Genomic DNA, 22,820 nt, shown 5'->3' on the forward strand with positions numbered 1-22,820 from the left:
TGCAAGTGTCCACGAACCCAATTTTTTAGTCTAGTGCACAATAATCTCATCTATAAACACGTGAGATTATCTAGTCAGTATAAAAGATATTTGCTAACTGAATTAAATGACGACTTCATTATTTCAAAACTAACCAGATCGAGATCAGTCATAAATATGACTGAGCCCCAAATTCGTTCCGCTCACACTTGAAGAAAACAAATAAATTTTCATAACAAAAGATATAAAAAAATTATATAAAAAAAAACTATTTTAAGATATTAATTGTCTTTCTAACCAGATATCAGTTCTTGTTCTTGAACCATTTCGATTTAGTCTTGTACTAAAAGATGAAACTTATTTAGGTTTTAATTTAAAAATATAAAAATAAAATAAATTTGATATTGGCTACCATCAACCATAGATGAAATTAATTTATATATCGTTAATGGTAGAGAACAAAATAGAAGTAAAATAAATTCTCTGAGGTTAGAGTTTTTTTAGAGAATAAAATAGAATTTTTTGAGAGAAATAAACTTTTTAGAAAATTTAATTAATTGTTAGTAATTAAAAATGTCTCTGTAATTTCTTTAAAAACTAATAATTGGATTGGTCACGAAAAGGCATGAAAACAAAAATATGTAAAGTTTAAATTTTATTTTATGTAATAGCGAAAGCGATTTTATTTTTTTATGAAAAATGATAAAATTGTTAATATATTTTTTTATAATTGTAAAAGGAGCATTTGTAGAAAATACTGAACTCACAATTTTAATAGATTGATGTCTAATGTTATACCATTTAAAATATAAATTATCGTTGTTAATATATTTAATTGTGACAAAAAATAACATGTTAAAAATTGTAGTGATGGACGATCGGTATAATCACTAATTTATGGTTCAACCAATATGGTTGGTTGAAGAAAAATAAAATAAAATATTTAGTTTATAATATATATTAATTTTAAAAATAAAAAAATATATATAACTAAACCTTATATAAGAGTTTCTATAGTTAAAAAATAACACTAATGAAAATTGTCGATTTTACGGTTCACCAGTTAATAGCTCATTAGTTCATACGATTTTTCAGTTCAAATCAGTTGAACCATATTTTTAGTTTTTAAGAGAAATCAAATGGTCTGCTGCCAAATCAGTCGAACCGATTTGTGTGGCTCGATTCTCAAAACACCGGCTAAAAATTGAATCCACTTTTTATACATGTATATTTAGTATTAAATAAATTTATTTAATTACTCTAAGAATTAAATAATTTTGAAAACTTTAATTAGTCAAATATAGCATGAATACATGTTAGGTATATGAAAATCAAGAAATCACAAAAATACTTAAGTTGCAAAACCATACATTAAATTATAATAATAAAAGAAACATAAATAAATGTAATAAATTTGAAAACAAAGGGATAGGATTTGTATATAAAAGGCCGCCAAGAGTAACCAATCTCATTCATTTTCCTACAAATTCTCTCTTCTTCTTGTTCATCTCAAGCATCCCAATATTTCTCTGTTGTTTCTTGTTCCTTGTTCTTGTTACTATAAACCCCAAGAAAATTACACACTGCTACTCAAATATATACAACAAAAACTCTCTGCTCTTCTATCTTCTTCATTATTTCTCAGGTGGGTCTAGCTTAACTGAATCACAACATTGAAATATAATTATTTTTTTGAAATTTAAAGCTCTGTTTTTACATGAAATGGTAGGTGGTGATACAGACAAAAAATGATGAAGAAAATGAAGTATGTGTTGGTAACAGGAGGAGTAGTTAGTGGACTAGGCAAAGGAGTTACTGCCAGTAGTATTGGTGTTCTTCTTAAAGCTTGTGGTCTTCGTGTTACTTCCATTAAAATTGGTATTTTTTTTACTCTCTGTTCTTGTTCTTGTACAAAACTTGTCAACTTTGATGGGGATTTTCTGATTTTTTTTTACTTGGGTCCTAAAAAGTTAAAAGTTTTAGTATTTTTGAATACCCTTTAAATTGTTTTGTTCAAAGATTTGATTTTTTTTTTTACCAACGAGAATGGTATAAGCACGGAGCAGCAAACTGTTAAAGTTCGTGGGTTCAATTCATCGCAAAAGCGTTCCCCTTTAGAGTTATAAAGAAAAAGATTGATTCATTTTTTTTGTTTGGAATTTGTTAACTCAGATCCTTACCTAAACACTGATGCTGGAACAATGTCACCTTTTGAACATGGTGAAGTTTTTGTGTTAGATGATGGAGGAGAGGTACACTTTTTTTCTTCCTCTAAAGAATGAATTTTCAATTTTTTGGCATGAATTTTTATTCTTGGTGAAGAGAGTGAAAATTGTTGGAGGAAAATTGGTGATCATAAGCTATATCAGTTTATGGAAAAGGGAAAAAAAGAATTGAAAAGTGTTGAAATTTCTTTGAAAAAGGTGGAAAATTGGTGTGGCTTTTGAAAGAAAGAAAATGACAGATTTTTGTTGTTTGAAATTGAAAAGGTGGACCTGGACCTGGGAAATTATGAAAGATTTCTAGATATCAAGTTGACAAGAGACAATAATATTACTACTGGAAAAATCTACCAGGCAAGTTGCTTTTTTCACTCAAGAAACCAGGAAACAGATCCTTAAGTAGAGCACACAACCACTTTTTGTTGCTAACTTTTGGGTCATTTTTTGTTCATGATATAGGCTGTTATTGATAAGGAAAGAAGGGGAGATTATTTGGGGAAAACAGTTCAGGTTTGATTTTCTTTAATTAATTTCTGGCTATATTGCACGGGAACTTGTCGAGTCCTACATTTTGGTATTTTGTTTTTATTTCCGGAAAGGTTTCCGAAACTTAAATTTTATATTTATAACCTGTTCATGGAAACATATGCTTTCGCTGTTTTCCGTTTTAGCATTTCCGTTTTCGTGCAATATTGTTGGACTATTTGTTACATTTTCTGTGTTCACTTGGCTTACTTAATAATCCATTTCTTATAATCTATGTTACTGTGTATGTTTGGAATATGTAGGTTGTTCCTCATATCACAGATGCCATTCAAGATTGGATCGAACGCGTTGCAATGATACCAGTAGATGGACTGCCTGGTTCTGCTGATGTTTGTGTCATTGAATTGGGTGGCACTATAGGTACAGATTTAAGACTAATATTCTTGATTTTTGCAGTCGGATCTGTTTTCTTTGTTTTTGTTTATGTTATAAGCAAATTTTCTGCTTTCAGGTGACATAGAGTCGATGCCTTTTATCGAAGCTCTAGGACAGTTCTCGTACCGTGTGGGTAAGAACATTAGCTATATAACTTCATAAGATGTTATTTCTAGTTTCCAATCGACCTTTTCTCATTGGCCTTGTTTGTTTCAGGAACTGGAAACTTTTGCTTGATTCATGTCAGCCTTGTACCTGTTTTAAATGTTGTTGGTGAACAGGTACATGTTTAGGTGTTATCTTTGCCTAACTAAACAAACTTCAACCACTCTTATGAGCATAGTTAAATATCTATTATTTGCAGAAAACAAAACCAACTCAACATAGCGTCCGCGGCCTGAGAGGTTTAGGTTTGACGCCCAATATCTTAGCTTGTCGCAGTGCATCGGTAGTGCCTCTTTCTGTATCTCACAATTTTTCAAATACTTATTATGTTGGCTTCATATTGTTAAACATGAATCTATTGTATAGGCACTTGATGAGAATGTAAAGATGAAGCTTTCTCAGTTTTGCCATGTTCCGGTGAGTTTGACTATTTTTTTTTTGAATTTTGCCGATTTACTTTGCAAGATCATTAAGATCATAATCATATACCATTTTGTGTTCCAGGGAGAAAATATCATCACTCTCTATGATGTTCCTAACATCTGGCGTATTCCTTTACTCTTACGAGTAAGTGCATTTTTAGCAGTTGTGAATTTCATTTTCATATACTTCTTGTTCTTATAAATGTTGTGTTTCTTCTAAAATAGGATCAGAAGGCTCATGAAGCAATTTTGAAAGTGCTGAATCTTTATGGGTTTGTCTTTTAATCGTTTTTCCTCCTTTTGATGCATATGCACTTCGTGATCTACGCTATATTCTGTTGCTGCAGCTCATATTTGATACTCTTATAATGTGCAGTACTACTAGGGAGCCCATTTTAAAGGAATGGACATTAAGGGCTGATACCTGTGACAAGTTGCACGAACCGGTGAGTTAATATTGGAACAAATTTCAGAGATGAACATTCCATAATTTGTTGATCCTTCTTGACTGAGATTATATGTGTAAACCTTGAATTTATAGGTCCGAATTGCCATGGTTGGGAAGTATACAGGTTTATCAGATTCCTATCTGTCAGTAATAAAGGTGAGGTTTTCTATGGTTCCTTGACAAACGTTCAATTGTTATTCAGCTGAAAGCTATGTAGCATGGAAACAGAAAAGCTGAAACTACAACGTTTTTACAAGAATAAGTTATAAATATAGTGTTTCAGAATCCTTTTCAGTAAGAAAAGCGAAATGCTGAAACATAGAACTCGAGAAGTTTTCTTACCTGCAAGCTTCATTTGTTTGTGTTGCGGGTTGCACGGAATCTGTATACATATAGTAGCCAAGTTCAGTTTGTGATTCAGTTTTAGCTGCAGTTGCATGTGCTCATTTGTGCTGCAATAGTTAAGGTTAAAGCAGAACATATGAGTACTGTGTTTTTCTCTTCCATTCTCAAGTGCTGCTATGCTATTGTCAGGCTCTCCTGCACGCCTCTGTTACCCTTCGGAAGAAACTCGTTGTGGACTGGGTTCCAGCTTGTGACCTTGAAGAACAAATGGCAACAGAGGTACTTAATATAGAGTGCGGACATTGTATGTGTATCTTTCATCGTCTTTTAAAAATCTTAACGTCAGGGCTTTGCGTGCAGAATCCAGACGCTTACAAGGTTGCTTGGAAGTTGCTAAAGGTCTGTGTTGATTGATTTCATTCATCTTTAAGTTCTCTAAGACTTTTCTTAGTAGCCCATCTGACTAGCCTCTATCTTCAGGGTGCAGATGGCATTCTTGTTCCAGGAGGTTTTGGCGATAGAGGTGTGCAAGGGAAAATTCTAGCTGCCAAGTATGCAAGAGAGCATAAAGTTCCATACCTTGGTATTTGCCTCGGAATGCAAATTGCAGTCGTCGAATTCGCGCGATCTGTTCTTGGTTTACAAGACGCCAACAGCACAGAATTTGATCCAAACACCCAGAATCCCTGCGTGATATTTATGCCTGAGGTTTTTTATCAGTTCTGCTAGAGTGTGAATTACATCGAAGTAAAATCTGATCTTAGTGTTAGTGTGATATTGTTGCCTTTTTTTTGACAGGGATCAAAAACCCATATGGGAGGGACCATGCGTCTCGGATCAAGGAGGACTTATTTCCATATCATGGACTGCAAATCTGCAAAACTGTAAGTAATTGGCAAAAAATTATGTATCAGTAAACAGGGTGATATTATAAGGTTCTTTTAGCCGCAATATAAGCGGCATTTTTTAAATGACTGAAATAGAACTTTCTATTTCATTCTGGCTATTTTCTTAACTGCTAACATTTATAATCTTGATTCTCTCAGATATGGGAACAAAAGCTTCATTGACGAGAGACATCGACATAGATATGAGGTATGGAGCACCAAGATTGGCATGTCTGTCCTGTATCTAGCTGTAGTTACATCAGAAACACTAAAGCATTCTTATGCAGGTCAATCCTGATATGGTAGCTCACCTGGAAGATGCTGGCCTATCATTCACAGGCAAGGATGAAACTGGTCAGCGCATGGGGGTATGGATTTGAAAGCAATAGAGTTTAAGGATTTCCTGTTTCTAAAATTGTTCTCTGGTTTAATTTCTGAATCATTTTTGGCATATTTGCGCTACAGATTGTTGAGCTGCCGAATCATCCTTACTTCGTTGGTGCTCAATTCCATCCTGAATTTAAATCAAGACCCGGAAAGCCTTCTGCATTATTCTTAGGTACCTTTCACTCATTCCCATTTTGAGTGATCTTTCCTGTCGTATTCCGATTTTTCTCAAATTGCAAATTCTTGACCAAAATGCAGGGCTAATAGCAGCAGCAGGTGGGCAGCTAGATGCACTCCTGCAAAATCACAAGGTTCCAAACGGAATGAGAAATGGAACCCCGAAACAGAAAGTAAACGTTTATCAAAATGGACACGCCTCCAAATTTGCAAAAATTGCAGCAGATGGCATATATACCAATGGCAATGGTGTGCACTATTAGTCTGTTGCTGCATTCCATTGCAGTACTGATACTTATTCTGATGATGATCTTGGTAGTATCATAGGAATGCTCTGTACAGTGATTTGAGTATGGATAGGTGTCTTTAGCTTTAAGGAGAGAGTTTGTGGATTCAAGCAGAGCCGTTTCCTGGTCTTTTTAACGGGACGGCTCTGCTTTAAATTACTTATGTGCCATACTTTCTGCTGGCCTTACTATAGTTGTACTGCAATGAGAAATGGTTGAGACATGAGAGCCGTTTCCTTTTTTGTTTTTCAGTTATTAACTATCTATATTGTAAGGAAATTTTTATGATGCTATTTAAACTCTGCTGGTGTTGTCGGTTTTCAATTTCCGTGCTACATAGTTAACTATATAAGAGGATTATAACTTATGTTCCATGTTTTTCTGAATTCACCGTCATTAAGAGTAAACTCGAAAACAATTGCAATTTTCGATCTCCGTTACATAGTGAAGGAACAAATTCATTGTGATGAAATATAGCTAACTACAGGGTTTCCATCTCTTTACATTTTCACTTAAAGGATGTGGAAGCTTAGAAGCCCAGAATGTGAAATCTGGCAAAGGTCCTGTGAATGCAAGAAAGTTTGAACCTTCAGTTTCTGGTACTCTCTTCCAGTTTACCTGTTTCAATCAAATCCAACACTTTCATGGTTTAATATGTATGCAAAAAACTTTTTTTAATTACTGAAAAGATAATAAAATTGAGAAAAATGCCATATACTTGTCCAGGAAATGCTTCAGATAATGCCTTGACAGTAGGATTTTCCATCCAAGTTCCATCTGCATTATCTGGTTTCTCACTGATCCCTCCACAATTCACCATAAACCGACCGTTGGGCATCAATCTCTTGCTCAAATCCAACCAAGTTGCTACCTATTAAACATACATTCAACTAAGTTTCTTTTTAGAACTCAATCCACACAACATTTGAAACTCAATCAACAATACATTCACTGAACTCGTACCTCGTGTAACTGCAGCAAAACCCTTCCTTCACTGAACAAGTCGATGATAATGCCTGAACAGTTATTGTCACCAAATAAGTTAGCAAAGCAATGCCAACCATGACCAATGAGAGAAAATCTATATAGCAAGGAAACGGAGACTCTAAAGCAACGAAAACACCAAAATGGGACACGAACAAACAACATATTTTATAGGAATAGGTTAGAGTTTTGGAGTTTATTCTCAAAAATGAAATGCCGAAACGTAAAACTGGAGAAGTTTTTGTTCGGCATAGGGAAAAACAATCACTTGTACAGCAGAGACAAACAGAAATCGGAAGAGATAATAATTGATAAAGGTAATATGAACAGCAAACACAGGCTCACTAGTAGAAGATACAATCTTGGTCTAGTAAGAGAGGCATACATCATATATCAAGAAGCACACTAACCAGCAAATTTTCCAGAATCATTTTCTGCTGGAGATAGAGCATCATCAACATGAACACGAAGTATGCCACCATCTGTAGTAGGTATCTCGAGATCAGACAGTCCAAAATACTGTCTAGCTTTGTCAATCAGCTAAAACATGCATAAAACATCCAGTTTTTATCAAAGAAAAAAGAAGTCGAGATCGGGCTGCAAGGAACTAACAATAATCTTGCTGAAGAGATGGAAGAAAATGATGAAATAAACAGTGTTTACTCTTGGGACAAAATGCAGATGTAATGTGACTTACAATGGGATCAATCTCCCAGCCATGGAGATCTAATGAAGGCCATAAATGGAGCATCAAATGTGCAGCAGTACCAGCACCCTGGAGGACATATAGTTAAAAATTTCAATCATTTGATTCATAGATAAATTTTGAAGAACAATAAGTTCTGTATAACATGAAAAAGGTGAAATACCAAGCCAAGGATTGCAACAGGACCCTCTGGAATAATAGCTGGCAAACTAGCAAATTCATCCTGCATAATTAAACACCGGAAAGAACAAATAAAATGCAGGAAATCTCCGAAATTGAAAATGATCAATAGGTTATAAAAGCACAGAATTTAGAAACATTTCAAGAAATAAAAATGTAATGCCGAAATGTAAAACCGAAGAAGTTTCCAACGTAACATAGCATTTGACACAAAGATGGGGCAGCAGCACAATCAAAACTAATGAGCATATATATACTGGAAAATAGTCCATAATTTGCAGATAAGATAAGAAGCTGGAACATACATACATACCCAATAAGCCCCAGTCCATTTCTGATCCTTGTTAAGAATGCTATGAACATTATCTGCAGCAGCAGCACCATATTCAAGTTAAGACATAGCTCTAGAATCTGTAAAAAAATGAGTAAGAACATAGACTTACGAGTAGAGTCAAGAAGCAACATCCTGGCTTTAGGAGTGTCGACAATTACAATGTCATTGTGGTTGCTCCTCATTGCTGTTATCACTTCATATTCTTCTTCTTCTTGAACAGAATCCGAAGAAGCAGCAACCGCAGTTTTTGAGTTGGTGTTCAGTTTTGTAGATAATGTTTGAGTTGCATTGTTAGTACGTGCATAGTGATTAGTAAGGAATAAAGATGGTGAGTATATAGTAGAAAATTGATGGTTGTTCCAGTAATTGGTTACTGGAGATGATGATGATACCACCAAATCCTTGAGCTGTAAAGAAAGCATTAGATTTTTGAGAGAATTAAGGTTGCTAGTTACTGTTCTTTTGTTTGTGAGTAAGAGGAAGCAATACAAGTCTTATCTGGTTTCAGTTTGGCCCATTCTTATATAGCCTTGCTCATCATCACATTGAGACTAGTTTAGGCCTGGTTTGGTTTAACTGTACCGGAGCATTAAATTGATCTCTTTTCACTTAAAAAAAAGTTTAAAATAATTTTTCATTTTTTATATTATCAATAATATTAGGGTCTGATTGAAATATAGGCTAAAAATAAACGATTATTTTAAATTTTTTTCTAAATGAAAAGATGTCAATTTAATGCTTTGCGATACAATGAAAACACAAAAAGACAAATTGGGGTAAAATTAAAAAAAAACTTACATTAGAGTGTAATTGCAAAAGGGATTAAAGGTGGGGGGGTTTCTGAATGATTAGGCCGATAATTAATGCATATGTTAAAAATTATAATTTGATCAAAATAAAAGTTGACACATAATCTTTAAATCATATTTTAATTCTTAAAGATGTAATATACCAAGATTCATGATGATTAGATTTCCTATTCTCTTCAGCTTTGATGGATTAGATTTCAAGCTCGAGCAAGTAGGGTGCACAAATGGCCACTTCCATTATAATCAAGTTACATTATTTTTCAATCAACCGATTAAATTAATTGAATTAACTAGAATCAAATTTATCGAAATATGTAAAATTTAAGTTAAAACTGTTAAGTTAATTTGGTTAATTAAAATTTTAAAACTGTAATTTAACAGATTTTTTCTCCAGTAAAAGAAAACTCAGTCGCACAGAAACTATTACAAATCACTATCAAACTCCCCAATACATTCAAATACCATTTTTAAGCACATAATAATCAAAAAAATTAAATCATTTACATTACAGATCAGAGAGTTCCAAATAATTTCTTATACCAAGAAAATATTACACCTAATAAGACACCAATTCAACATCAAAATCTTCATAAACTACCCAAGAAAAACAAAACCTTAAACCCTAATTACAAAATCAAACCTCATCTTCAAGAAGAAGCATATTAGGAATCCCTTTCTTGACAGGAAATTTCCGACCCGTTTCAGGGCAAATCAAAGCTCCTTCCTCAAGATCAACCTCTAACACCGCGTGGTGAAATTTCCTCATAAACTCTTCCGATTCGAGCATCGCGCACTCCGCTTCCTCCGGCAGCTCGGCGTATCCCATGGCTTTTGCAGCGTCCACGAGAGCTTTCCATTCGATTTTTGCGAACATGTTTTTGAGAAAATCTGGATTGAAATCAACTTCCTTTTTAATTACTGTCTCTGCTTCGATTCGGAGTGGGAATCCGTTTGCGACTCCCTTTATGTTGGAAGATAGCATGTTGTGCGTAAGCAGCCTCATCTCTGTCTTGTCTCCCTATTGCAGCAGCAGCAGTAGAAGCAGGTGAAGAAGGTAGGAGTTGGAACAGAAAATATGGGTCAGCCCTACGACTTGTTTTGTTTGAGTTTTGCTATTTTGCTAAAGGCCTAATTACTTAAAACCCACTCACCTTATAACTTTTTTTCATTTATATCATGACCTTGGAAAATTTTCAATTCTACCCTATTTTCGATTTTTATACTTCGTTTGTACTCTAAAAATAAATTTTTTGATAATTTAATTAATTTAAAGATTAAAATATTAAAAACAAGATATATAAATGATTAATATTAACGTTTTATTAGAATATAGGTTAAAAATGAAGGATTAATTTAAATTCTTTTTCAAAAGAAAATAGGTCAATTCAACTCATTAGGGTAGAGATGAAACATAAAAATTAAAAATAGAGTACAATTGAAAATTTTCCTAGGTCATAGTATAAATAAAAAAAAATTATAAGGTGGGTGGTTTTTAAGTAATTAGGCCTTTGCTGAAAAATAAATATGTAAAAAATAAAGGCCTAATGTTTTTTTTTAAAACGCTAATCCTCTGAAAAAATCCGTCATCTTTTACCTTCAATTCATTTGCACTCTCATCTTATAAAATCACTAATTTAACTTGAATTATAATTTTTCTTTTCAATTGCATCATAAATGAAAATAGCATGAGTTTACAAGTTTGATGATTTTAAGGTTTTAAAACTTTTAAAAGTTAATTGTGTACTATCGGCGGTTTTAGGCTCGGGGACGGTTTTAGCGTCGAAAATGCTAGAAAACAATTAATAGCATTAAAAGTACAATTAAATAAAAAAATTATTAACACAATTATTTGAATTTCTGGGGAAGATATTTTTTGTGTTATTTATAACATCAAAGGCTATTTAAAGTATATATTAAATATGTAGGACTTTTTTAAACTTTTTTCAAATGAAAAAAAGTCAATTCAATATTTTAGGGTGCAATTGAAATATGATTATACGAAATAGGAAAAATTGGTGAGTATTCAACGTCGAGATAGAATTGAAAAGGGGCTAAAAAAATTTTAAAGCGTTAGACTAAAAATAAAATATGATGACTCGTCAGATAAATATAGGAAAAAGGTATAAAAATGACTCTAATATTGTTACTGAAGTGTAAAAGTGATCTTAATGATGTTTGATGTAATATTACTACTGAGAAGCAAAAATGATCCCAAGGTAGAGTTAAATAGCCCTAATATTGCCACCGAGTAAATTATATATTTATTAAATTTTTATTTATATATACTAAAATTTCAAGTTTAAAAAACTAAATTGAACTTTAATTTTTTTTAGTTAATTTTTTTGATTTAATTGACTAACATCAAAACTGATCTGAAAAATAAAACTGTGAATACAAATAAAATAAAAGGACCGTATTGTTTATTTTAAGCAAAATGGAAAAGTATTTCCCCCTCAACTTGTAAGTAATTGACAATTAACACATAAATTAATTTTATAGGCAAATTAGTCACTAACTTGGTGATTATGGGCAATTAACCCCATTTTGGAAAATTAGCTCGTAAATTAAGGGGACAAATTGCCAATTTAGGGAATAATTATCTTATAAGATTAGGAGGGCAAATTGTCAAAATGGAGTTAATTGCCCATAATTAACAAGTTCGTGGCTAATTTGTCCATAAAATTAATATATATATAATTGTCCATTACTTACAAATTTAAGGGGTAAATTGCCACTTAAGTCAAATATGACATATGACATATGTGTGAACCTGAGAATAATTTTCTCTTTATATGGCAATTTTAAATCTTCTCTTTTAATCTCTCAATTTCTCCCTCGCATCTTCTTCTCTTTCAGTTTCTTTAAATGTTTCTTTTGTCAATCACTAAAAGGAGCAATATATTGCTAAGAAAGAATTCAGTACAAGCTAAAACATGTTTAATCCATGTTTATATAATTTTGACTAAAACTCGCACTTCTAATACCAACAGAATCCTTAAACCTGAAAAACACTTAATCACTTGAGGGACAATACCACAAATCTAGCCTGAAATAGTCTTGAAATTTGTTTAAAAGTTAGGATCGAACATAATGGATATAGGCATAAATGTTTTCAGGCTCCCCCTCAGACGAGGACTTGTTCATAATGGATATAGGCATAAATGTTTGTTTTTGTGGTTGTGAATGGTTTGGTAAAAAGGTTTGTAAGGTCATCGGTTTCTATCAGTTCGGTTGGTTAACTTGGTCAGCCAGTTTTTTTACTCACCCCTAATATACATTACTAATTTGGTAACAATTATCATTCGCAAAAAAATATATATTTTATAATCCATCTTCTATAATCCTCCTTGCATGACGATGTTTTATTTACCCAATTCTCTTCAAAAAATACATATCTCAAAAATCACATTTTATTTCATCCACTTATTTATTGTCACGTTAGGTGATTTAAAAAAAATGGATTAAAAAGGACAATTATATAACTGTTTACACCGGACCAAATAATTATTGGATAGGAGCTTCATGTGGGCTTACAAGGGATTCGGGCCCAACGAAAAGTCTTTTATTTATTGCTTTTTCTGTTTTATAGGAATTTGTAACTCATTAGGAGTATTTTATCTTTTAGAATTTTAGTCCTAGTTGAATTAGGAGTCTTAGTTATGAGGAGCTATAAATAGCTCAGAGCTTCATTATTTTTGTATCAACAAATCAATCAATCAAAAACCAAGCCCAGTGCTTTTTATCCCGCAATCTCCGGATTGTTTTAATTTAGGAGTAGTTTTCGGTATTAATCTCGCCTGAGTCCGTGACTCCCAGATTATTATCTTTTAGATCACGTGGTTAAGTGTCTTTAACCAAACAAGCCCTGTGAATATCTGCATAGGTTCGTTAAAGTATCAAACCTCAAACCGATCCCGATTATAAATTCAAAGATTCGAGTCCGGAATATTTCCAGGCGAACATCTTTTGGCGACTCCACTGGGGACCAGTTTATGGTTAGCACAAAAACGGACTTTAAAGACGATTCCAGGCACGCTCGGTCTATACGCCGACAACAACGGAAGGAAGGTGACATAGTAGACGAATCAGATTCGGATAGAGCAGAAACCATGGCCAAGGACAAACAGGTGAACCAATCAAGCAAGGCGCCGAATACAACGGACGCCGAGGGGAGCCTACCTAAGGACAAGGTCGACGACGCGACCGATGACATGATAGACTACTCACGCCAGCTTCTTCCCTCTCGCCCTTCTTTATCACAGGCCGACTTCTCGGCCATGAGGGGCGAAATAGCGCAAGAGAATAAGCAAATGTTCGACGGTGCTATGCATCAGATGTCCGAAGTAATGAGGAACATCATGGCCGACCAAACGTCGGTCCAGAGGCAGATCCAAGGGAACTTAGATGGCCTCAACAAGGCAATGGAGAACCTAGGGCGATTATTCTCTGGGCAATCCGCGGCCGATCAAGGGTACAGAAGGGCCGAACAGAACCAAACACCGAGCCGTTTTGGTCAACCAGGTGGTTCGGCCGAACAACAACCCAACAAGATGGGGTATACATATGGTTCCGTTAAGCTCTTAACAAGGAACGAGGCCGAGTTCTCAGGAAGGGCCGATCATCCAGGAGCAAGTTCGTCCAACCCACAAGGCGAGGCTAGACCACAAGGGGAAGCTACTGGAGCCAACACCCAGGAGCCCAACACGGGCGAACGATCGTACTCCGAGGGGGGCGATCCAAGTATATACAATCAAGGGCAACTTGTGGACATGCTAGAAAGGCTCGGGGTGGACCTTCGACCTATGCCTCGCCCATCGTACATGAAACCGTATCCAGACTGGATCGACAAGTTATATCCTTTCCCAAGGGGGTATAAAGTGCCAGAGTTCAGCCTGTTTTCGGGCGAGGAGAAGGGCCAATCGACGGTTGAACATGTCGCCCGGTTTTCAGCCCAATGCGGCGAAGCAGCCGCTCACGATTTCTGGAAGCTCCGGCTTTTCGCCAGCTCTTTGACGAAAATGGCGTTCACATGGTACTCTAGATTGTCGCCCAATTCGGTGGACACATGGAAGGATCTCGAGATCCTCTTCCATGAAGAGTTTTACAGAGCACCACCTGATGTCACCCTAGCTGACCTCGCCCGAATCTCACAGCTACCGAGTGAGTCGGCAGAAAAGTATATCGGCCGATTTAGAAATCTCAGGACTAGGTGCCCCACCAAAATGTCAGAGGCCGATTGCGTACCTATGGTGGTAAGAGGGATGAGTTTCGCCATGAGGGAACACTTCGAGGGCCACAGGTTTCGTGACTTGTTCGAGCTAACGAACAGGGTGACGAGCTACGAAAGACTCCTCCAGGAAAAAGAGCAGAGGAGAGGCGCATCTAAAGGGACCTATTACAAAGACCAGCTTGACGTGGCCTTGGTGTCCGATAGCGAGGATAGTGGTTCCGAGGATGAAGTCAACATGGCCGAATTTTTGGGAACGAAACCCCTGGAATGTTCGGCCTTGCGAAAGCCTGGCTTTGTTAAAAGGAATAAGACCGCGGTGGTACAAAAAGAGTATTCATTCGACTTGACTAAGGCCGACGACATATTCGATGCCCTGTTGAAGGATGGGCAGATTGCCCTAAGCGAAGGACATACGATTCCGCCGTCGGAAGAGCTAGTCGGTAAGGATTATTGCAAGTACCATAATTCCTGGAGGCACAGTACGAACAACTGCGTAAACTTCAGAAACGTGGTTCAGAAGGCGATTAACGAAGGGAAACTTTTGTTCCCAACAAAGAAAGAGGCCGATGCCAAATACGTGTCTATTAACACAGTTCGGCCTCACTTTGATAGCTACCTGGAGCAAGGGCAGATACGGAGCAAGTGGAATCCAAGAAGACCCAAGCCGAGAGTAGAGACCGATGGTTCTAAGTGGCGAGGAGAAAAAAGGCAACCTCAACAACAGAAGAGGAAGCGATATAACTCGCCTACTGCAGATATGACGTGCCCATCATGCAGTACGTGTTTTAAAGTCAAGGGAAGCGATAACACGAGGAAGCATCCCAAGACCTTTAAACCAAAATCGCCCACAGAACAGTGGCAGAGGCATGAGCCACAACGGAGGCCTGCCACTAATGTATTCAAGAGGATATTTCGGCCAACGGAGGAGACCCCTCGTATGACGAAAACCCAGAAGAGGCGAATGCAAAGGCTGCGACAAGAGTCGCGGGCGAATCACGGGGCAGATTCGGCTCCCAGGGAGCAGCGCGGGAGTAGGCCAATAACCGAGAGACTGGGGGCAAGGAACCAGGCCGACGCGGACACCAAATCACCTGATAGGCGAAATGCCAAGGTAAGGAAGGTATGGATACCGAAGATCGAAAAACAAGCGGCCGATGTATCTGCTGCGGCAGTAGTTCACAAGGATGATGAAGATTCCAACGGCCGATCGTCCTACAAGGACGTACTGGTATCGCACCACGATGGCCAGCTTAAAGCGAGATTGCCCAGAGACCGCGAGGTCGTCGTTTCACACAAGAAAGGCATGTTGAAAGCCTGGGTCCCGGTGGTAAGGGACGAATACGGAGTGAAAGTGGTTACGCTTCCCAACTCGTACAGAAGTAAACCAGGGCAGAAGGCAACGTTGGAAGGTGACGTAATCGTACCAGAAGGAGATAGCGCCGATGATACCGCGGTAGTATCCCTCAGTAAACCTCCAACAAGGATGACCAGGCATATTCGGCCGCTGTACATCAAGGCCGATCTAAACGGGGTGTCGATTAACAGAGTCCTCATCGACAACGGGGCTGGTGTCAACATACTACCGGCGAAAATGCTCAAGAAATTGGGCATAACTCGGGATCAGCTTGACCCAACCGACGTTTACATGACTGACTTCGCAGGGGGCGAGACGCCGGCCGAGGGGTACATTACCCTCAGAATCAAGGTAGGGCGAGTAGAAACCGAAGAAGGGTTTTTCGTGGTCAACGCCCGGAGCAACTACAACATTTTGCTCGGCCGCGATTGGATACACTCCAACATGTGTATACCCTCAACTATGCATCAGATGCTCTTCATATGGCGAGATGACGGCGAGGCCGAAGTTGTGCAGGGTGACCCCAACCCCTTCGGCGAGGACCATAACGTGCTCGAAGCACGTTTGTACGATGAAGAGGTGCGCAACATACAATCCCTTAGTTCGAAAGGAGAAACGAGCGTTCCTCGCTTGCTCGTTAACTCGGATCGGCCGGTATCAGTGACCCTCGGGGGCAAAGGCCGATCCACCATCCTCAAAGATTCAAAATGATAGCACGACATAAAGAATTGAGGGAGAAGATTAGACAGTTAACCTCGCTGTATGATATTGATTCGGCCGAATGCATCTATGAGGACCAGGAGCAGGACCCAACAGGATCGCTGCGGATCGGGGACATACGATTGGCAACCGGGAAGTTAGAAGATGATCCCGCCCAAGTACAGGACGATCTCCTCGAAATCAATCTGGGGACAGATGAATCGCCCAAACCCATATACATCAACGCAGGACTGGACGAAGGATTCAGAGAGCAACTGATCGCCTTACTCATTGAGTTCCGCGATTGTTTTGCCTGGTCGTACGAAGAAATGCCGGGCCTTGATCCTGATATCGCCGAACATAAGCTTCCATTAAAGAGCGGATTTTGGCCATTTCGGCAACCTCCCCGGCGAATGTCCAGGGAAGTGGATACTCTCATACAAGATGAGATTAAGCGGCTGGAAGATGCCAAGTTTATTCGGGAAGCCCAATATACCGAATGGCTCTCTAACATCGTACCAGTAATGAAGAAAAACGGGAAGCTACGAGTATGCGTTGATTTTCGGAACCTAAACCTGGCCACGCCCAAGGACGAATACCCAATGCCCGTCGCCGATATGCTGATTGACAGGGCAGCCGGACACACAATACTCAGTTTCCTCGACGCTCACTCTGGGTACAACCAAGTTCCAATCAGCAAAGAGGACATCTCCAAAACGGCTTTTAGATGCCCCGGGCCGATCGGGGCGTACGAGTGGGTTGTGATGCCCTTTGGCTTAAAAAACGCAGGGGCAACATATCAGAGGGCGATGAACAAGATGTTCAGAGGCCTTGAATGCCTTGAGGTCTACATCGACGACGTCGTAATCAAATCAAACACCGGCGAGGTTCATTTGGCCGATCTCCGGAAAGGTTTCGAGCGTATACGACGTAATGGGTTAAAGATGAATCCTCTGAAATGCGCGTTCGGCGTTTCGGCTGGAAACTTCTTGGGTTTCTTGGTTCACCAGCGGGGAGTAGAAATAGATAAGAACAAAGCCAAGGCGATTATCAATGCTGAACCACCCAAAACCAAGAAGCAGCTCCAGAGGCTCATCGGTCAAATCAATTTTTTAAGAAGATTCATAGCAAACACAGCAGGCCGACTTCGCAGCTGGAGTGTTTTGCTGAGGGGAAGAGAGACCGATGAGTGGATATGGACGGACGAGCAACAAAGGGTGTTTGACGATTTGAAAGGATACTTGGCGAAACCTCCGGTAATGACCCCTCCAAAGCCGAATAAGCCGTTGTTGCTATACCTATCGGCTGCACACGAATCCCTAGGATGTATGCTCGCCCAAGAGGACGATGGGGTCGAGAGAGCAGTCTACTACTTAAGCCGAGGATTGACGGACACAGAGATTCGCTATACCGACATAGAAAAAATGTGTCTATGCCTGTACTTCACATGCTGCAAGCTGCGATACTATATGTTGCCGGTCGTAGTGTATGTATTATCCCAGACCGACATCATTAAGTATATCTTATCAAAGCCATACCTAAGGAATCGGATTGGAAAATGGGCGATTGCAATGTCCGAATTCACATTGGTGTACGTTCCTCAAAGAGCAGTAAAAGGACAAGTATTGGCAGACTTCTTGGCCGATCACCCTGGTATTACCCTCAAGGAGGAGACACCTGGTCAAGTAGACATCACGTCCTTCGACATCGCCGTGTGGGAAATGTGGTTCGACGGATCCAGGACAAGCCAGGGGGCAGGCGCGGGAGTACACATCGTCACACCCTTGGGGGCATCCTACCAGCTATCATTCAGACTCCAGTTCGAATGCACCAACAATCAAGCAGAATATGAGGCCCTCATATTCGGTTTTGAGATTTTGGCCGAGCTAGGGGCACGGGCGATCAGTGTAAAAGGAGATTCTTTGCTAGTCATTAAACAAGTGACAGGAGAATTTAAATGCGAGTCCGAGCTATTGGTGAGGTATTGCAACAAGGCGAAACACCTGATCGAAGGATTCCAAGACACGAGAATAGAATACACGGAGAGGGCCGATAACGGCGTTGCAAACGACCTAGCTCAGCACGGTAGCGGTTACAAGGTAAACCGAGAATTTGATGCCATAGAGAGGGAAACACCGAACCTCCACACCGGGGGCATCACGATCGACGAAAGACAGTTCTCGGTTTACCAGCTGGACGTCACCCAAGATTGGAGGGACGAGCTCCTGAAGTGGTTCGAAAAACCAGACGCCACAAATAGGAGGTTGAGGACTTTAGCCCTTAATTACGTGGTCTTAGCCGGCGAGTTATATAAGAAGGGCTTTGAAGGGTTACTCTTCAGATGCATCGGTCCGAAAGAGGCGATGCTTGCTATGGCCGAAGTACACGAAGGTATAGCAGGCGCCCACCAGGCGGGCCCCAGAATGAGGTGGCTCATCCATAAATACGGCTTTTATTGGCCGAAAATGGAACAAGACTGCATAAGATATGCCAAAGGATGCGAAGCCTGTCAGAAATTCGGCCCAATACAACACGTCCCGGCCGAAGACCTGCACTCCATTATCAAGCCTTGGCCATTCAGAGGATGGGCGGTCGACCTGATAGGGAAAGTATACCCCGGCTCGTCTGACGGTCATACTTTTGTGATTATCGCCACTTGTTACTTCACCAAGTGGGTCGAGGCTAAACCTTTGAAGTCGCCGACACAAGAAGCGGTAGTCAAGTTCTTCAAAGAATACATCGTCCACCGACACGGCTTGCCCGAGTCTATAACCACAGATCAAGGGACGATGTTCACGGGGAGCGATATAAGTTGGTGGGCTTCCCAAATGAAGATAAAGATGTTACACTCAACACCGTACTACGCCCAGGCCAATGGACAGGCCGAAGCCACGAACAAAGCCATCAAGCTCATAGTTCAAAAGATGATTGAAGAAAACCCAAGGCAATGGCATGTGTTTTTATCAGAAGCTGTTTGGGCGAATAGAACCAGTCAGAAGTCGGCTACTGGGACCTCGCCTTTTAGGCTGGTCTATGGTTACGATGCGATGTTGCCAATGGAGCTGACCGTCATGTCTACTCGCCGCAGATACCAAAGCGAATTGTCCAAAGAAGATTACTTTGACAAGATGGTGATAGATTCTCTGGACCTTGACGAAGAACGTTTGACGGCGTTAGACCACTTGGAAGCCCAGAAAAGACGGGTCGAGAGAGCTTACAACAAACGGGTAAAACGGAAAGGTTTAGCCGTGGGCGACATAGTATGGAAAGCAGTCTTGCCTATCGGCCACAAAGACACTCGGCTTGGCAAATGGAGCCCGAACTGGGAAGGCCCCTTTATCGTGGTCAACAAGTTAACAGGCGGTGCTTACTTGTTGGCAGATATTGATGGGGGAGAACACGATAGGGCGATCAACGGTCAGTTCCTGAAAAAGTACGTCCCGAGCTGTTGGGAGGGCGTAGACCGTCGATTATTTGGAGCCGGCGAAGAGTAGTGCTGTTTGTAATTTCCCGCCGAGCAACATGAGATATCATTTTACAGAATATGCGGCGAATATAGGAAAACGCCGATCAGTTGGTAGTACCATTTGCTATTTTCGGCGTTTCACATCAGTTGAGTTTTTTCAACGGGTTCTCCGTTTTTCTCAACACCTTGTAATTATTTTTTAGCTTAATAATATTATTTCGTATCGGATTAATATTATTAGCCGATAATATAATAATAATCAAACAAGGCGCAAATGTGAAAATGAAACTTTCGGCTCGATGGCCGAATGAGCATTAAAATTGCAAAAAACCATATACGGCCCCAGGCCGACCCAAGGGTTTTAATATTCAGAATTAACATACAAAATTGTAAAAATTGTTCTGAACTTAGAGTGCTAAAAATGACTAAACATATCGCCCATCTCACTACGGAGAGTGCTGAATTGAGAGCGAGCGTCTGCCACCTTTGACTTCATCTTCGCAAGGCTCTGCTTCAGGGCGTTTCGATCTTTCTTGACAGCGATACCCTCAAGCAAGTCCTTGTCCATCGCCACTTCAAGATCGCCGATGGATTGTTCTTCCGCCTCCAACTCAGACTTCATCACAGCGATCTTCTCCTGAAGCTCTTTGGCATGATTCCGGCGAGACGTGAGAGTCGACACAGCCGATTTTACATTTAACTTTAGCCCATCCAGTTTCTCCTTGACAGCATTCTCTTGGGCGAAGAGTTTGTCATGCTCGGATTGTATCGCCGTTGATTCGTCATAAATGACCTTGAAAGCGGGGAGCGAGGCCGACAGCTTGACCATAGCACTACGGGCCTTCTCACTTAAGACTTCTGGAGGAGCGTCGGCCAAAGCAGTCGCCGATTTTTGTAGGCGTTCAACATCTTTAGGCGACTTAAAGAGGGAGACGCCTTGGGACTTCAAAGTAGAAACAGCATCTAAATGATCGCCCCAGCTTTCAGAGCCTTTGGCTTCTCTTGGCGCTTCAGTCTCTTGGACGGGCGAATCATCCATATCGCTGTCAGAATCCAGAAAAGCAGCAGCCTTCGCCGCAACGTCGTCGCAGCCAGTGGTGTCATCAGGGATCTGCCAGGTTTGACCACAATAAAAGATCAGCTGATAACTTTACTATTGAAGCAAAGTGAAGCAAATATGAGGTACCTTAGTCTTGGAAGCGAGCTTCGCCGGCAGATTGGCAAGAGACGAGCTCAATGGAGACAGCAGCGTCGGCATGGGCGAAAACGCCAGCATCTGGGACACGGTAGGTGTCACCGTGGAATTGGACTTCTGAGAAACCACCGGCTCCACGGTTCGGCCCTCGTCTCCAGTAAGCTCCTCGGCTGTTTCAGTATCACCCCGAGAAGAAGATTGCACGCTTGAAGGTCTGGTAAGTGGGGCTTCAATAGGTGCAGGGTCGAACATCCGGGATCCCGATGTGTCCTGTTTCGCCCTCTTCGTTTTAGGCTCCTTCTTGGAGGGTTTCTTGGCAGGACGTTTTTGTTTCGCCCTTTTAGGTTCAGAACGCTCCTCGCCGTCGGTGTCGAATACATCTCCCTTACCCCACTTAGGAACGCCAACTGAGAAAAGCAACAAAATTAGAGGGCGAATTTAATAAGAATAAATGAAAAAATAAGCAAGTTACCTGGTATCCTACTATAGCCAATTCGGACAAGTTCGGCTATCGCCTCGACATCAGAAGGGCATCTGATGCCGGTGTATGTTACGCCTTCACTTGTTATTTCAGGTTTTCGCTTTTTTAATTTTTTCTTGGGAAGTTTTATTTGATCAACGGTGGACATATTAACTTTGGGTACTGGTGGGCTCTTATATTTAAATTTAGGGCGAATATGAGCAAGATAAAATTCATAAGAGTATTTTTGTTCGTAATGTTCTTCCCACACTTTCTTCATTTTTTCATCATATTTTGCCCTAGCCATTCGTCTATGTTTTTGCATCCTAAGGTTCATACCAGGGCGATCTAAAGGGTCATATTTGAACTTATAGAAACGTTCGAATCTAGCTATTTCGAAAAGATGAAAGAGATTACCTTCATATTTCGGACGTTTTGGTGCCTGCAAAAGAAATAGATCGGCATGAGTAGGGTTTCGTGATAAAGGAGGCAATGAAAAATTATGAAGACTGAGGATTTCTTTGGGGGAGAGGTCGAAATAAGACTCTACGACTGAAGCCCACCAGCTTTCATACTCAAGGGTCCGAATCATTGATAAAGAAGGGCGAGAGATTTCGGAAATGGGGGGAAGATAGGCTCGGTTTAGGCGGCAGATAAATTGGAGGTCTGGGTAATTTTCTAAAGAAGGTTTATAGGTCCCGCGATTATTGACGGAGATCAATAAAGGACAGGGAATCCCTTGACTATAGCCGAATTGATGGGCGACATAATTTGGGCAGTATGCTTCAATGCTACTGCGGTTGTATTCCAGCCCGGCGATTAGGTTTCGTGATTTTAAGGCGCTACCCCAGTTTTGACCGCCGAGTTTTACACGAGGATCGGCCATTGCTTCTTCAGAATCGGCGCTATCCCAAGGGAGATACAACCAAGTAGGGGGATATTGAAGAGACAGAATGGGGCAGAACAATTCGGCAGTTCTGACTGAGTTGGTGAAAACTTCCAGTACGTCTAGTACATGGGGGAGGCGAGTACCGGCAGCAATCAATTGGTAACCGCATAGTTCGGCTTTTATCTGTGGACCAACTTCAAAGAGTTCCGGGAAATAAAGAGCCAGCCATAGTTGTAACACCCATAATGGACCACTTGGGCATTGAAAGATCCGT

At 39.8% G+C, this 22,820-nt stretch overlaps 3 protein-coding genes across 3 annotated transcripts; 1 reads left to right on the forward strand and 2 right to left on the reverse strand.

Annotated features, from left to right (window-relative positions):
• Positions 1-1,428: 1,428 nt before the first annotated feature.
• LOC126673119 (uncharacterized) lies at positions 1,429-6,564 on the forward strand. The gene is made up of 22 exons (XM_050367108.2): positions 1,429-1,624; positions 1,709-1,857; positions 2,152-2,231; positions 2,469-2,555; positions 2,661-2,711; positions 2,990-3,107; positions 3,199-3,255; positions 3,339-3,403; positions 3,487-3,570; positions 3,654-3,704; positions 3,792-3,854; positions 3,935-3,981; positions 4,086-4,155; positions 4,251-4,313; positions 4,692-4,781; positions 4,863-4,901; positions 4,983-5,210; positions 5,301-5,386; positions 5,549-5,597; positions 5,677-5,757; positions 5,855-5,948; positions 6,035-6,564. The coding sequence occupies exons 2-22, from the start codon at positions 1,728-1,730 to the stop codon at positions 6,214-6,216; spliced, it is 1,815 nt and encodes a 604-aa protein (XP_050223065.1). The 5' UTR covers positions 1,429-1,624; positions 1,709-1,727; the 3' UTR covers positions 6,217-6,564.
• Positions 6,565-6,636: 72 nt separating this feature from the next.
• LOC126673121 (uncharacterized) lies at positions 6,637-8,961 on the reverse strand. Its single transcript, XM_050367109.2, has 8 exons — positions 8,554-8,961; positions 8,424-8,476; positions 8,094-8,153; positions 7,922-7,999; positions 7,635-7,764; positions 7,204-7,256; positions 6,959-7,111; positions 6,637-6,858 (listed from the first exon to the last, which is right to left on the reverse strand). Exons 1-8 carry the CDS (start codon positions 8,864-8,866, stop codon positions 6,718-6,720), a joined length of 981 nt encoding a protein of 326 aa, XP_050223066.1. The 5' UTR covers positions 8,867-8,961; the 3' UTR covers positions 6,637-6,717.
• Positions 8,962-9,732: 771 nt separating this feature from the next.
• LOC126673122 (multifunctional methyltransferase subunit TRM112 homolog A-like) lies at positions 9,733-10,358 on the reverse strand. The gene has a single exon (XM_050367110.2). It carries the CDS (start codon positions 10,254-10,256, stop codon positions 9,888-9,890), a length of 369 nt encoding a protein of 122 aa, XP_050223067.1. The 5' UTR covers positions 10,257-10,358; the 3' UTR covers positions 9,733-9,887.
• Between the last annotated feature and the right edge of the window lie 12,462 nt (positions 10,359-22,820).

The sequence above is a fragment of the Mercurialis annua genome, linkage group LG3 (assembly GCF_937616625.2).
Source record: "Mercurialis annua linkage group LG3, ddMerAnnu1.2, whole genome shotgun sequence".
Taxonomy (NCBI): domain Eukaryota; kingdom Viridiplantae; phylum Streptophyta; class Magnoliopsida; order Malpighiales; family Euphorbiaceae; genus Mercurialis; species Mercurialis annua.